We start from the raw sequence: 14764 nt of genomic DNA on the forward strand, positions 1-14764 counted from the left end.
TTATTGTTTGTACCTGATTAAATGCAATTTGCATAAAGAGCATTGGACAGCAGGTCTCGTGAAGACTGTAAAATGTTGCCGTTTAAAAAGCTTTTGATTGTACTTTAGCAGCACAAATAGAACTCAGCTCATTTTAATTAACAACGGGTGATGTTCATGTCAGTTTTCTCTGAAATGATAGAGGTTAAATAATGAAAACAGCAATAGCGCTTCACTGTGTTATGAATGATTCTGCAGCGAAATAAAAAGTCTTATTCTGCTGTATCTCTGGAGACTGTGTGAACTGGTTAAACTAAACACTGCCAGCAAAGCATCTCTGTAAATAAAATTCCTCTCTTCATACACTTTGTTTTCCTGTCCTTGAGTGAATGGCAGCTTTGTTTCAGCTGTCAGGGTCGATTAAACCTTGCTCCCATAAACAAACATGGTAGTTCAGAAATGGAAGAGAGCTGCTCCTCCTGCGGCCCCACAGATAATGTACCATTCCAACATTTTCCAAATCCCAAATCCTGGGCATTTTCAACATGTGAAAAAAAAAAAAAAAAAAAAAAGTTATTTTGACTTGGCTTTCTGTTTGGCAGCGGCTGCCGGTGCAGGTTTTGGGGCAGGAGCAGAGACAGGAGAGGGTCTCACTAAATTATACACACTGAGGAACCTGCAACAAAACAGGGGCATCACATGACACGGCAGGGTCAGAAAAGACAAAGAGAGATTTTGTTGGAATGAAAGTTAAATTGCTTTCAATACTGCTGTAAAAAAAAAAAAAAAGACAGGCAACTTACATGTTGTTGATTTTCTTTCCAAAAGCTCTGATCGTTCTCATCATCCTCCTTATCCGCACCTGTCCCCAAAATAACACTCAGGTCAGTGAAGTCAAAGCATCTCTACGGAAATTTACTCAAGTATTTTTTCTTATTCTCTCCAAGGAAATAAAGCTTGTGTCTCTTGTCTTTGGACGTAGTCTCACCTGCTGCTTTTTGTACAACAGTGGAAAAGAGAAAAGAGCGATCACGGCTGTAAAAGACAAACAAAGGAGAAGAACTTGGTTTGCACTGGTTGCACCAAAAGTTTAAAAATAGTGTTTAAAGGACAAGTGAAATTGACTGATGGAGTGTAGGCTGTGTGAGGAGGTTCCTCAGGATGAGGGGCCGATACGTTGCAAAAAAAAGTGTCTGACTATGGCTTCAAAGTGTGAGTAGCTGAGTAAAGATGGAATCATTTCAACTCACCAGTAATGACCAGAGTCAGACCGTTGGTTAGGACACCCACATAGGTCAACAAGTACAGCAGGATGACGAACTGGGAGGAAGAGCAAAGAACGTGATTTGATGTTTGCTAGTGTTGATTACTCAATACAGCCTTGTCTTGGGTTTCTGCCATTCAGCTAGTTTACAGGCTTAGTTTTCATCTTTGCTGTAGCTGTTTGTACTTTTATTTGGGATTTATTTAATCATATTTTATCATCACACTCAGACCTTAATAGAGTCAATCAGGCTCTCGATGAAAAGGAGGCGTTTGACCTCTGTGACTGCAAAAGCAATCAGCAGCACCAGCTCTTCTACCAGCATCACCGTGTCCTTGTCTGTCAGACTGCTGTCATAATCCAGCTGTGACCTGGGACCAGACACACAATCAGGAAACAACAAGCTGTACACTGTATATTCCTTTGCAGACATTTGGTCCAAATATGCACCAAGATTGAAAGGTTGAGAACAGAGTTTGTCTGCCGCAGCTGCCTGAGTGAAGAGACTCACTGGAAGGGGTGCATCCCGGGGTTGAAGCGCAGCAGCTCCAGCAGCTTATAGTAGAAACGGAGCGAGAAGGTGACGCACATGACACCGAGACAGATGTGGGAGAGCACAGTAATTGCACTGAGCTGGAACATGCTGGCCAGACCGATCACAAGGCCTGTGAAGACCACACCGGTCCTCCTCATGTTCCGCCAGTACACCAGATCCACAACTGCAACACAAGGTGGACACACTGGATGGTTGATAAGCAGACAGAAAAGGGGAACTGTATGGAGATCGTCTGTGTTCCCTGTAAGGTCTTGATGGGTTGGATGAGGTATTTTGTTTTTCATAGATATGATCAGAACAGATGCCTCTGTTTTTGGTTTTGATGATAAGGTTTTTGATGCGTCGCCTGTCTCTGAAGCAGCTGTGTCACCCTGTGATGAGTTTTTGTGTAGCACTTATAAACATGACAAAAGAGTGGAGTGAACTTGACTAAATGGCAATGCCAAAGAAAAAGTTACAGTAAAGATGCCTCAGAGTGAGGATTAAACAGTCTGGCACTGTAAGTAAAGAATAACTTCTGAGATTCTATGACAGACTCAGTAGATGTGGTTTCAGTCAAATAAGCCAGATCATCTTCCTTTTTTATTACAAACAAATCTCCTGCGACACACATCCCTCCCTCTGTGCCGGAGAGGTTTTAGTTATATAACAGCAAAAACAGAGAGTTATTAAAATCAGCAAGCAAAATGGATAAAGGACAAAATATCAAGCAAGCATTACTGAGCTGAATGGTTATTACTTACTGTCAAAAAGAAGATATTCCAGAAACACCTGTCTCAGGAGTAATGTCTCTTTAAATAATACTCTCTAAATTTCTAAATGAATGATGAAGAAATAGCTATAAGATGAATTAGAGCATATCATTAGATCTGCAAACAGCCAAACAGCGGATGAGCTTCCTGACTGCAGTGTAAATGTCAGAATAATGAATCCTTACACAAAAACACAGACAAGCACACACACACATACACACAACAATGACATGTGGGCTCAAAGACAATTTACAAATGAGCCATGCATTCACACACACAAACACAATTAAACCAGCAGCACCATTTTTTATAAGTAAATATATAAACACTTCTCAGGTCTTCACATTTAATGGCAAATTTTGACAATTACCAAATCTGTTCAGTCATTTTCCAAGTGTGGCATAACGTAAACTAACTTTAATTCTAACTTCAATGACAAACATAAAAGACAGTGCGAGAAAAAAGCCCTGAGAAGAAACCATTCATCAATCTTCTTCGATGACACATTTCAGAGCTTTAAGAAAGAAACAAACAACAGCTTCTCATTTAGCTGAGTCTCATTCTGTCCATCTGTCCAGCAAATGAAAGACATGCTGGGCTCAGTATTTGACTTGCCATCCTGTCTGTATTCGCACCTGCACAGCACAGGAAAAATAATTTCCCTCTTTCTCTCCCACCTGACAGCTGAACTCTGCTCTGACTCACTGTACTTAAATCTGACACAGTCTGTTTTCCTTACGTTTGGAGGCCATTTCAGCAGCGGTCCGACTTGGTCTCCTCTCTTCGTTGCACTTCCTATGCTGCACTCCAGGCTTTTTTTGGCCACCCAGACTTCGTCAGCAATATAAGGCCTGGCTGGCCTAATTTTATCCTGTATTGGATACCCCCCTGTTTGGATTCACACACACACACACACACACACACACTTATACAGGGAACCTGAGACATCAGCATGTACATGTCCCCAAGCTTTCAGAGACGCTCCAGCCTCCTCAGCCAGTTGGTGGCCGACCTGCATGCAGAGGCCTTCACCATGTTGACCAGAGACCACTTTTAATCTTAAAAGTCGTACGTGATCAGCGTCAGAGCTGCCATCTCCAGCAGCTGTAGCTACACCGTGGTGTTCATCACAAACTAATGAATTTATCACGAAGCTGGGATCATAACTAGTAACACGGCGTGCCCTAACAGAGAAATGACTCTAGGTGTCTCACTTATCACATTTAAATTGTATGCAAAAGAGAGAGGCAGGCATTTTTCAGCAGGAAGTACCATTTAATGTCTGCTGCTTGCTCCACTGTCACATTTTAGTAGCGCTATTGTTTTAAGCTCACATAACAGTCCATGACAGAGCATAGCACAGCATAGCATAGTATTGTAAGTAAGTAATGTTATCTATTTATTATTTTTCTAATATATTTTGATATGCACACATTGTATATTATATATAATAAGATACTAATATTCATTTTACAAAATAGAAATGACAGAGAATACAGTTATGGTAAATATAATAAAAATTCAAGAATAGTGGTAGTATTGTCATGTTGCTACTTCTGCTACTTCCTGTAATATACATGTACAATGGAGCAAAAGTGTGTTGTAGTGAAATCTTATTATTATGATGTCTAACATCTATCATTGATCTTACTTATCATGTTGCAGCTGCTGGCCATGCATGATTACATGAATTTACTACTTTATCATTTACTATCTTTACTTAATATTTCAATACAGGTAAAAGGGCTATGATATAAGTGCTACATAGTTTCTAATTCTAATTCCCTCAGAGCATTTATTTTACTTCTTTAAGATGTGAGCTGTGGTTGATGACTTAGTTTGCCTGCTCCAACATTTTGCTGGTGGAAAACTAGAAACAAACTACTGTGTATTTGGGACAAACAGCGTGTGTTTATTTGTGTGTATCTCAGTGTCAGGTTGTTTTTATCCCATCATGACACCTGACTTTGGATGACTGAACTGCAGAACATTACAAATTGTTGATCCACCTGTTTCTGATCACAGTTGCATAACTGGCCATATGTCTGCTCCAAAATCCAAATATGTTGAGAATTACACAGAGAGTGATCTCATCCCATCTGACTCCACAGACTGAAGCAGTTGTTCAGGGAAGGGAGCCAAACATAATCGCTTCAAGTCATGTTGAAGTAACATAATCATGCAAAGACAGAACAAGATTTTATTACATTTGAGCAGAATAGTGACCGTTTTGGAGCTGGGTCATTTTACACCCATGATTAATAACCACATCCAGCCCAAAAACAAAATTTTCTCCATTGCTTCGGTTATCACACCAACACCCTCTTGTTTTCACCGACTTTAATCTAAATCAGGGTAAATAGAAAACCATCATTTCACATTTATGGTCTGTTAATGTTGCTGGTCATCACTGCAGTGGTATAACACATATGCTGTCACCATGTTTAATGTATAAAAAGGATCTGGGTGCATTATGAAAATAATTATTTTTTCCCTCTGTCTCTCTTCTTCCCGCCATCAGTCACACAATTGGTGCTAAATGGCCGACAATCCTGTAATCCACAGCATTGGAGCTCATAATCCCATTTGATCAAAGGTTGAGATTATCAAAGATGTGGGAGGGGCAGCGCTGCAGATAGGAGGACTGTGAGAGAGGGTGAGCTCAAACATGACAGTAGGGATGAGAGCCAGGCAGGGATTGGTGCACACAAATAGCCAGCCAATCAGAGCAGAGGCAGGGAAAATAACAAGGCAAGGAACGGGCTGGTGAAAGACGGAAGAGCTATGAAAAAGCGAGGGAGAAGGTGAAATCACGGCAGCAAAGAGAGGAGGCCAAACAAGAAGGTGAGCAGGCATGAGTGAAGGAGGGAGTGCTGATCAGTGAGATCTCTGGAGAGGTAGAGGAGAGAGGAGCGGAAGGAGATGAGGCAGAGGGGATTGAGCAGCCAGCGCAGGGAACATCCATCAGCTCAGGCAGCCATGCTCTGAGCCCTGGAGCAGCAGAGGGCTACGCAGACACTGCACAGGCCCAGGATCAGGCCGAGCTCAGCCCTCCGTCCCAGCCACAAACACCAGGGCAGGGCCAAAAGAAGATTCCCCACAAATCAGCTGCCCATCAGAGCCATGAGGACATCCAGGAAGGGCAGCGTGGAGATGCCCGCGTTTGTGCGGCAGCTGGTGAAAGAGACGGAGAAGAAGGTCAGCTCTTTCTTCAGGGGGAGCCGTGGAGGAGCAGCAGAGGGAGAGCAGCCAAGGGAGGAGGAGAAGGAGGAGGTCATTCCCAGCCCTTACCTCGACCGGCCTGTCCTGGACAAGCTGACCGAGGAGGGCTGTGCCCGCTGGGGCCTCACCTACGCCCTGGGAAGCATGCAGGGCTGGAGGGCCAACATGGAGGACTTCCACAACTGTGTGCCACAATTGGGTGGAGAGCTGGCAGACTGGAGCTTCTTCGCAGTGTTCGATGGCCATGCAGGCAGCACAGTGGCACAGCACTGCTCCCAGCACCTCCTGGGCCACATCCTGACCACAGGTGAAAGATATGGACTTAAAAATCTATCAATCAAAGGAATGTGAAATGTGTTATCTTTTAAAAGGGAATACAATGAATTGTATTACAATTAATTGATTACAGTGACGGTTAGCTGCTAGTTTGTTCTGATGAGAAAAGTTTCTTCCCGCAGCGCAAAGAGATCAGTATCCTGATGATGATTTCTCATCGCACTCAGCACACATTTCTATCTTGTGTTCGTATGGTTTGTTCGCGTCAGAAAACACTGAGTGTCTGCATATCTGTGTGCGCGCAGGTGGAATAAGGTCAGAAGACGACCCGGAAAAGGTGAAAGGTGCCATCATAGAAGGTTTCCTGCAAACAGACAAGCACTTGCACTCTGTGGCCCGTCGAGAAGGCTGGGAGAGAGGCGGTACCACCGTGGTGGCTACTCTCATCTCGCCATACTACATCTACTTTGCCAACTGTGGTGACTCCAGGGCCGTGCTGTGCCGGTCTGGCCAGGTCTGCTTTTCCACTGAAGACCACAAACCTTACAACCCTCTGGAGAAGGAGCGTATTGAGAGCGCAGGCGGCTCTGTGTCCCTCCAAAGGATCAACGGCTCCCTGGCGGTGTCCCGTGCTCTGGGGGATTTCAGCTACAAGGGTGCAGAGAACAGGGCGCCCAGCCAGCAGATGGTGTCACCAGAGCCTGAGGTATGTGTGGTGGAGCGCTCGCCAGCAGACGAGTTTCTGGTCCTCGCCTGTGATGGGGTGTGGGACACCATCAGCAACGAGGAGCTGTGCATCTTCATCCATAACCGACTGAGGGTGTGCACGGACCTGAGGGACGTCTGTGCTCAAGTCATTGACCTCTGTCTCTATAAGGTCAGAACCTGCTGCCTCAAACCACCTCACATTATTTTAGTTCCACTCTAAAAGCAGTCAAATAAGTGATCCAGCGCCTTTTAAGTGATTATAAGCAAAACAATTTCAGTTACATCATTCTTAATGGGCCGTGGATTTTATGTAATAACATAATACTTTAAAATGTGACTGTGTTGAGCTGGTTTTGCTTGTGATGAACACTGCCATCCCTTAAAAAAAAAAAAAGCTCATCTTTTTAAAGGCAACTCAGGACAGTTTGTGTTTGAGTCATACTGATTCATATACCTGGTCAATCCATCTCTAACTCCACTAAGAGTTTGAATCAATCGCCTGCAGTCTCACCTGTCTTTCCATCAGCTTTGATTAGACTGATGGTAAACTGAACAATTTGCAAAAAAAGGTTGATCTTCTCATTGTAAGATGTGCTGGGTCCTCTCATTGTTTTTGTGTGTATACCTTTAACTTTTCAGACTTGTTTTTTTGATTATTTGATTGCATACCGTGTGCAAATTATTATTTTTTGATAAACTGAAAAAGTCTTTTCATATTCATTGAAGAAAGGTTCTTTTTGACAAGTTTAGGTTTAATATTCACTTCCATTTTAGCTGAGCTTGTTTCTTCACCAACAAACCTGAAAAACAACTACCTCTTTGATAGAAGGTCCCCCCAGTTATGGCACACAGAAGAAAAACAAAAAAGCACTTCTGGTTAAAAACATTATATGAGTGAACCTAAGCAGTAAAGTTTTAAGATGCACTGAGCTGAGGGGAAATGGAGGTCTAATAAATTCCAGTGAGTTCTTCACTATGATACAGATTCAATGTTAATATAAACATACTAAACTTTATCCTACCACACTGAGGCAAAGGTTTACCAATAGCATGTTCTGCTGTAATAGCATACATTCGCACTGACCCATGCCAAAGCTGTGGTGCGGTCTCCTGCTGAAGCTTAGTGTTTGTTCAATAGCCTGACAGACCACCTTAAAATAGACCACAGAGGTGTCAGAGCAGGTTACATGGGATTATTCGACGTTCCTATGAGGACTAATTTCAACCACTCTCTGGGAGGGTCAGCTGGTTGAAAGTCGTTGCTCAAGAATATAGAACCGCCTACATGAAGAATCATTTGAGACCACAAAGGAAGGATAATTAATTCTGTACGGCCAGCTCTAATTATATTATAGCTACTAGATTTGTGGGTGCTTAGGGGAGAGTTATTATTATTATTATTATTTAGTAGTTAAGACATAGAATAAATGAGGAAGTACTTTTCAGCAGAAAGCTTTATTGTGTTAGGCTGAAACTATTACTCAATTGATGTATATCTTACAATAAGTAGGTAAAATAAATTCTTCACTAAATCTATCCCCCTGCTCTACAGCAACTGTACAGAAGGAAATCGGCCTTATTATAGCTGTTGCATTCTCTGCATTCTCTTTAGAGTTAAAGAATCACATCAGGGTCAACATGGGCCACACGTGCACACTGTCTGGCCATCATGTCACTGTTATGTAACAGGACCTTCAGCTTGGATTTGCACAATGACCTCAAAATGTCACAGCATTTTTCTGCACCATTGCACGAGTGTGACACTGGCTTGAGGTGAAAATGATATATTTCTAAAATAGCTTAGCCAGGATAAAATAATGTACCATATGCTGACATTTGTAAGGTCAGCCGTCATTATTCACCTCTGCTGACACTGCTTCGCTCCACAGGGCAGCCTGGACAATATCAGCATCATCCTGCTGTGCTTCCCTGGAGCCCCCCAGCTGTCAGCAGAGGCACTACACCAGGAGGCTGAGCTGGAGGACCTGCTGGAGTCCAAAGTAGCAGGTGTGGATATCATTATATTACATTAGAGCATGTTAGACCTTTGATTTTTATTACGGATTAATGTTTGAAGTTTTTTTTTTTTTCTTGAGGTCCACAGGTTAGTCTTGAAATGCTTCAAAATCTCTTTTTTAAAAAAAATTGTTTTCCTTCAATAAATCATATCAAAATACCAAAATGAACAATGGATGTGTATGTCTGTGACATGGAGGTATATTTTTTACACAAAAAACTGTTCAAATCTTATTAATGAATCACACCAATGCAGTGATTGTCTATCGCACATATAGTGAGTTAATCTAACATACTTTGTCAAAGTTTAATGTTGAAGGACAAAAGAAATGTGTGTACTGTTTCCAAAGCTTTAAAAAGTCTCTAAAAATGCACAATTTCATTTCTTATATCCAACTGTTCAGAGAAATTATTTAGGTTTTGGAAATGAAAAAAAAAAGTTTTTTTCTATTTACAAATGTGTAAATGTGTAGTAAGAAAAAAAATGGCCAACAAAAATAGAAGTCAAAATTGGCAGTTGCTGCTTTTGCACGTCTCATTGCTGATAGCAGTAAAAACTATGAATAATTTTGGTAATTTATGTAATCTACATGTAAAGGCTGGCGTCATGTTATCTTTGCTTGAATATCTGACAGAAATTTATGATGAGCTGTGTGCCAGAGAGGAGGAGCCCGACCTGCTGTCTGTCCTCACCATCCTCGCGTCCACTGTCATCCCTGGATTACCACCAGGTGGAGGCATACAGAGCAAGTAAGAAACCAAACTGGGCTGTCACGTGCATCCATTCAGTTCAACGGGAAATGTTACCTTCTTACTTCCATTTGTGCTACAGGAGGAACTGCATTATTTCTGCTTACTATCATCAAAGAGAGACGCACAAGCCGAAAGTACCAAATGTGAGCACTAACTATCCATCTGTCCAACTCCAAGCATTTGAATACCTTTTATTTTCTTTACTATGCAAACTTACCATACATACAATAAACCTGTTTTATCCTATATTACCTGTCTGGACAGGGCCTGGGAGGTTCCTGAGAAACCCTACTGGATTTTGTCTCCACGGATCTACGGAGGGACTGTAATTAATATCAACATTAAAGATGTTTTCTTCGTGTGTGCAATTTGACAAAAAAGAGATGATGAACAGACACGGGTGTTTGTTTATATCATGCTATCAAGTAGCATCTCGTCACAACAAATACAATGCAAAAATAGATCTAATAAAGTCTGACACATTTATATTTATACAAGATGGACATTTTGTAAAACTTAACTCAGAGAAACTGACCCAGCAACAAATCTCTGCCTCATATTTAGTGAACAGAAAGTACAGATGATCATTTCAAATGACAGCCTGGAAAACTGAATAGTTAGCAACTGTGAAATTTCACGTTTGAATAAAATGAGAAGTGTTAGTGGGTTATATTTGAAGATTTGATGTGTTAAGTATAAATATAATACAAGGATAATTTAAGGAATTTATATTTGCCTTTTATCTCCAGGAAAAACTAATTGTGAGAGATAGCCAAAAGCTATCATGCAGCTAATATCTATCTATATGTTACAACAGGAAATGCTTACAGCTGGGTGGCTGATAGTAATGCACAAATTTATATTTTCTCTCATGCGTGGAAGTGGACAGGCAAATAAGCACTAATGAAGTACTTTAAGTTTCAATACACACACACACACACACACACACACACACACAAACACACACACACACACACACACCTCAAGAAAAAATACATTTCACAGATGATCGCAACATTTCTTCCAAAAGGTGTTTGCTTTTTCGTTTGTTGTTGTTTTAAACATGTAGAATAAGATTATCTGTTAAATTAGTTATTGGTTGAGATAAAAGTTTGTTGTTTTTTTTTTTACTAACAAAAGAGCAGCATGTTCCAGTTTGGTGAATGAAAAAAACAAACCAACCAACGTATCACAATACCCAATCCCTGTGAGATCTATATTCATTGACCAATCCAAATTAATTTTTCAAAAATCAACTCTACATCTTGCATAATTATATATATATATAATAATTATATCTCTAAAGACATTCTTCAATACACTGTATGTGAAATGTATTTTTTCCATCTGTTGGATGACTTGTACTGTGCTGCCTTATTCATCTTTTTTATGGCTGATAAAGCAAACGCCATAAGAGATTGATTATTTTATCTGCATCATTACATCATTTTAAAATGAATAAGTCTGTGTATAGAAATCACATGTTAAGGTCATGATTGTTTTAAATCTAAATAAAGAATATTTGACTGACGTGCAGTATTGTTACCCACAGTAATCCCCTAAATAACTCTTTTCCTCATTGATCTGATGTTATAAACAGTAAAGACAATTCATCAAGCGTGACTGAGGGGGAGCAAACATGGATGACTTTGTTTCCTGTAAGATCTCCAATGAGGAAGCCTGTCTCATCATCACCCAAAGCACTGATGAGAAACTGCCTGGCAGATGATACGGGATGACACACAAAGGATTAAATGGATTTTCTTGCATAGTAAAGGATCTCCTCTAGCTGGCCACGGACAGCCTGAATCTTGCTCGCCGCTCTGTTAATATGATCCTGCGGCTATCTCTACAGCACTTACTGACATAAGGACGTCCTCTACAGGCAACATTTGATTAGATGTGCTCCACTGAAAACTCAGGATCTCAGTGCTCTTTCATGATTACTGTGAATTTCAATGGCATGGGCTGATGAAAGAAGATGAGCGATTTGGGCGCAATCAACGAATTAAAACCTTAATTTCCTTGTTTCCCCTACAAAGCTCAGTTAAAACGCTTACCACAACGTTTTATATCTGTAAGTATTTATCACCTAATAAAGGATGTTGTGTTTATGTCTGTATGTTCAATAAAACTGACTGCTACCTCACATACAATTTGTAGAGACGAACTGAGGACACGTTCAGCTCTTAAATCAGCAGTCCGCTCAAAGTGGTCCTTCACTGCTTCTTTCATCTGATTGCTATTGTATGAGCCAATCACTTCAGGACACCAGACCCCACTTCACACAGACTTTGAATTTTATAAATTGCGATTGTGTTTTTTCTATTTTTCTCCTCACAGAACAAAATGTGAACTATTATCTGCTGTCCAGAATCCAAGCTGGTATAATCTGCATAGACTCCCAAAGACTCAGGAAGACGCTGAACAGACGCTTATGAGAGGAAAATTAGTTTATCTCAGATTTTGGCCGGAGGACAATTTATTCACTTTTTGAAATAACTCAGTGAGCAAATAGGTTGAATGTGGTTTCCAATACAGAGACCCTGAAGCCGCGTACACAGCAATGATATCTTGGTGTGTTACCTATCCACACTGGTTTCTTGCAGGCGATTGTTCATGATGGCCAAAGCCCCAACACCACCAGAGAATCCATTTTGATGGCCGTAACTCTGCCGTGGGCCCTGATGAGCTGTTTCACTCAGCTGCTTCTGCAGCAGAGCCAGGGACACCTTATTGGACACCATGAACTCATTGACAGAGATCATCTCTCCTGAGAGACGACGCCCCACATACACCCCATCTGCCGCCGCTCCTGCATCGGTCTCACTGTCACACACAGTCTCCACTGAGCCACCCTTGTAGCGGTGTCTTCCTGCAGGACAGTGGGATGATATAGGCTGCACGGTGTTGCGTTTTAAGCGTTTTTGCCTGAGATGTGTCGGCAGACGCCTCTGGTTGTGATTTTTGTTTTGAAGGCAGCGGCAGCAGATCCCCCAGCTGCCAGGTGTACAGCAAGAGCAGAGCAGGTGCTGCCTCGAGCAGACCAGTTTACCCAAAATCCAGTTCAGAGTTTGCTTGATGACAATAGAAATTACATTGAAAAGTGAGTAGATACAACATACTCCCATTAAAATAAATAGGCAGTTCCCCAGCCGGTAGGCTTCCTGGGACTCATACTGCTGTCTCTGACTGCTCACCAAGTCCCCGAAGCCAATAGTGCTGAAGGCCACGAAGCAGAAGTAGAGGGAGTCCACGTAGCTCCAGTTCTCCATGGAGCTGTACAGAGTGGAGGCGCTGCACGCAATCACAATTGATGCTACTCCCAGGATCAGCATAACATAATAGACAGACGGTTTCCAGCCCTCCAGGCTGTCCTCCTCACCAGGTGTCTCTTCCCTGTTCGACATCACTCCAACTCCACCACACCTCAGCCGCCGCTCATGACACCAGCGCATGATGTAAGCTAGCATGGTGATGATCCTCTCCAGGAAGAGGTTAAAGAAGAGGATGGTGGCAGCACAGCCAATGAGACCATAGAAGATCAGGAATATTTTCCCTGCTATGGTCGCTGGTGTGGTCATGCCAAATCCTTGAGAGGACAAAAAGGTCCAAAGGTCAGCTTTATGTAAGAAGCTCTGAGGAAGCATCTGTGTGAAACTTTGTTTACATCAACACTTACCGATAGTGGAGACCACAGTGCCCACAAAGTAGAAAGCTCCAGAAAAGTCCCAGCGGGGTCTCAATGCGTCCACTCTGATCCCTGCTCCATTTGCCTCCTCATACTGTCTCAGCAGAGTATGAAGGGCACCCAGGTTCACCCTGTAGCGCTGGGTGAAGTTTTCCAGCTGCTGCTTCCAGAGGCGGCGTGCACGCAGCTCAAAGGGATGCTCCAGGGCTGAGAAGATGGCCGCCCCACACAGCAGGTAGAGCAGGATGAGCCCGGCCAGCAGGCAGAAACGGGCGTTGTCTTCATTCATGGGCGCCCTGGGGCAGCAGCAGCCACCAGCAGCCCTCCTCTGAGCCATGAGCACAGCAGCAGCGCAGACACACCACTGCAACAACATGCACCACTTCTGCCAGCGCTGCCAGGTCACACATTCACACTATGTGTTGCATGCATCACCCTCATGCACTGACTATATGACATACTTTAGTTTACATGCACAGTGATGCATGCAGCGCTAAGACTACATTAGCATTGAAAAACATCTCTTGAAGGAGGTTAGTGAAAGCTGATTGGATTATTTAGAGGAAAACTGACACATCTGAAACCTGTACAAAACAAAAAAAAAAAAAAAACAAACCAAAAGAAACACATATATTAGTGTTAGTGTTTACTGAAGTGTTCATATGTTAATAGCTTTTTATTTTTCACAAATCTATTTGTTCTGTTTTTTGTTTTTGTTTTTTTCTCGTCACAAAAAATCTGGCTAGAAAAATTAACATTTTTGGTTAAATCAGTACATCATCGGCATTCATGATGTCAAAAGCTGTTTTTAATCATTCACATTTAGGTCGAGCAATGAAAAAAAACAAAAAACAGCAAAAAACTCAGTACCTGCTTTCATTGACAGCAGCGTCTGTTGCCTGCGCGTTGCTGGTCTGCTGATCCATGGATCTGCTGAACAATGAGTGAGAGGAAGTCTCTTGAGTTTTTTGTGCAAACTGGGAGGCTGCCTGACGCTTCATCCATCAAACACTGACATCATCATTCCCTCGCTCACACCCTCCGTCCTTCCTGATTGGTGGAGTCATCGCCTCTATTTAAAAGCACGGCCCTTTTTCTCAAGCCTTCATCACTCCTCAAATGAACGTATCCTTCAAGAGCTAGAAGTGACACGAGATTTACTTTAAATAACTGGTTCCTCGGTCACTGTTACGTTAATTTGATCCTGATTGAAGGAGACATTTTACTGTTTAGCAGTGGCACATATATTAGACAAGAATCATGTGGCCAGAAGCTCAGAAATCAGATTTATAAGATTTCTTTCTTTACCTTGACCAACACACTGAAGACAAAAACTTCCCTTGCGAGCTTTGCTCAGTAGCCAAGACATTGGACTGTAGTTGTAGAATCCAGCTTTCAGTCCCACTCAGAGGGCTTTTTGTTGTTGCTGCAGACTGTGTGGGAGGATTAGTTGAGCATGACTTTCAGTTTCTCTGTCTGTTCATCCCTTTAATCTTGTCTGATGTTGTAGGCAAGGGCAGGGGTTCCTTCTGCCTGCCATCTGAAGG

At 42.1% G+C, this 14764-nt stretch overlaps 3 protein-coding genes across 4 annotated transcripts; 1 reads left to right on the forward strand and 2 right to left on the reverse strand.

The window, feature by feature from the left end:
• Positions 1-542: 542 nt before the first annotated feature.
• Positions 543-3303, reverse strand: rtn2b (reticulon 2b). Of its 2 annotated transcripts, none has more exons than XM_029519993.1 (7): positions 3291-3303; positions 1755-1962; positions 1476-1614; positions 1230-1299; positions 968-1014; positions 783-841; positions 543-655 (listed from the first exon to the last, which is right to left on the reverse strand). In XM_029519993.1, exons 1-7 carry the CDS (start codon positions 3301-3303, stop codon positions 553-555), a joined length of 639 nt encoding a protein of 212 aa, XP_029375853.1. In that variant the 3' UTR covers positions 543-552. The 2 variants fall into 2 exon arrangements, with proteins under 2 accessions (XP_029375853.1, XP_029375854.1); XM_029519994.1 differs by lacking the exon at positions 3291-3303 and adding an exon at positions 2543-2673.
• Positions 3304-5390: 2087 nt separating this feature from the next.
• Positions 5391-10533, forward strand: ppm1nb (protein phosphatase, Mg2+/Mn2+ dependent, 1Nb (putative)). The gene is made up of 6 exons (XM_029520258.1): positions 5391-6080; positions 6355-6926; positions 8647-8764; positions 9409-9523; positions 9606-9669; positions 9791-10533. Exons 1-6 carry the CDS (start codon positions 5675-5677, stop codon positions 9806-9808), a joined length of 1293 nt encoding a protein of 430 aa, XP_029376118.1. The 5' UTR covers positions 5391-5674; the 3' UTR covers positions 9809-10533.
• Positions 10534-12108: 1575 nt separating this feature from the next.
• On the reverse strand, positions 12109-14145 carry kcnk12l (potassium channel, subfamily K, member 12 like). Its single transcript, XM_029520257.1, has 4 exons — positions 14088-14145; positions 13209-13611; positions 12574-13118; positions 12109-12480 (listed from the first exon to the last, which is right to left on the reverse strand). Exons 2-4 carry the CDS (start codon positions 13591-13593, stop codon positions 12109-12111), a joined length of 1302 nt encoding a protein of 433 aa, XP_029376117.1. The 5' UTR covers positions 13594-13611; positions 14088-14145.
• Between the last annotated feature and the right edge of the window lie 619 nt (positions 14146-14764).

This window comes from Echeneis naucrates, chromosome 14 (genome assembly GCF_900963305.1).
Source record: "Echeneis naucrates chromosome 14, fEcheNa1.1, whole genome shotgun sequence".
Lineage (NCBI taxonomy): Eukaryota > Metazoa > Chordata > Actinopteri > Carangiformes > Echeneidae > Echeneis > Echeneis naucrates.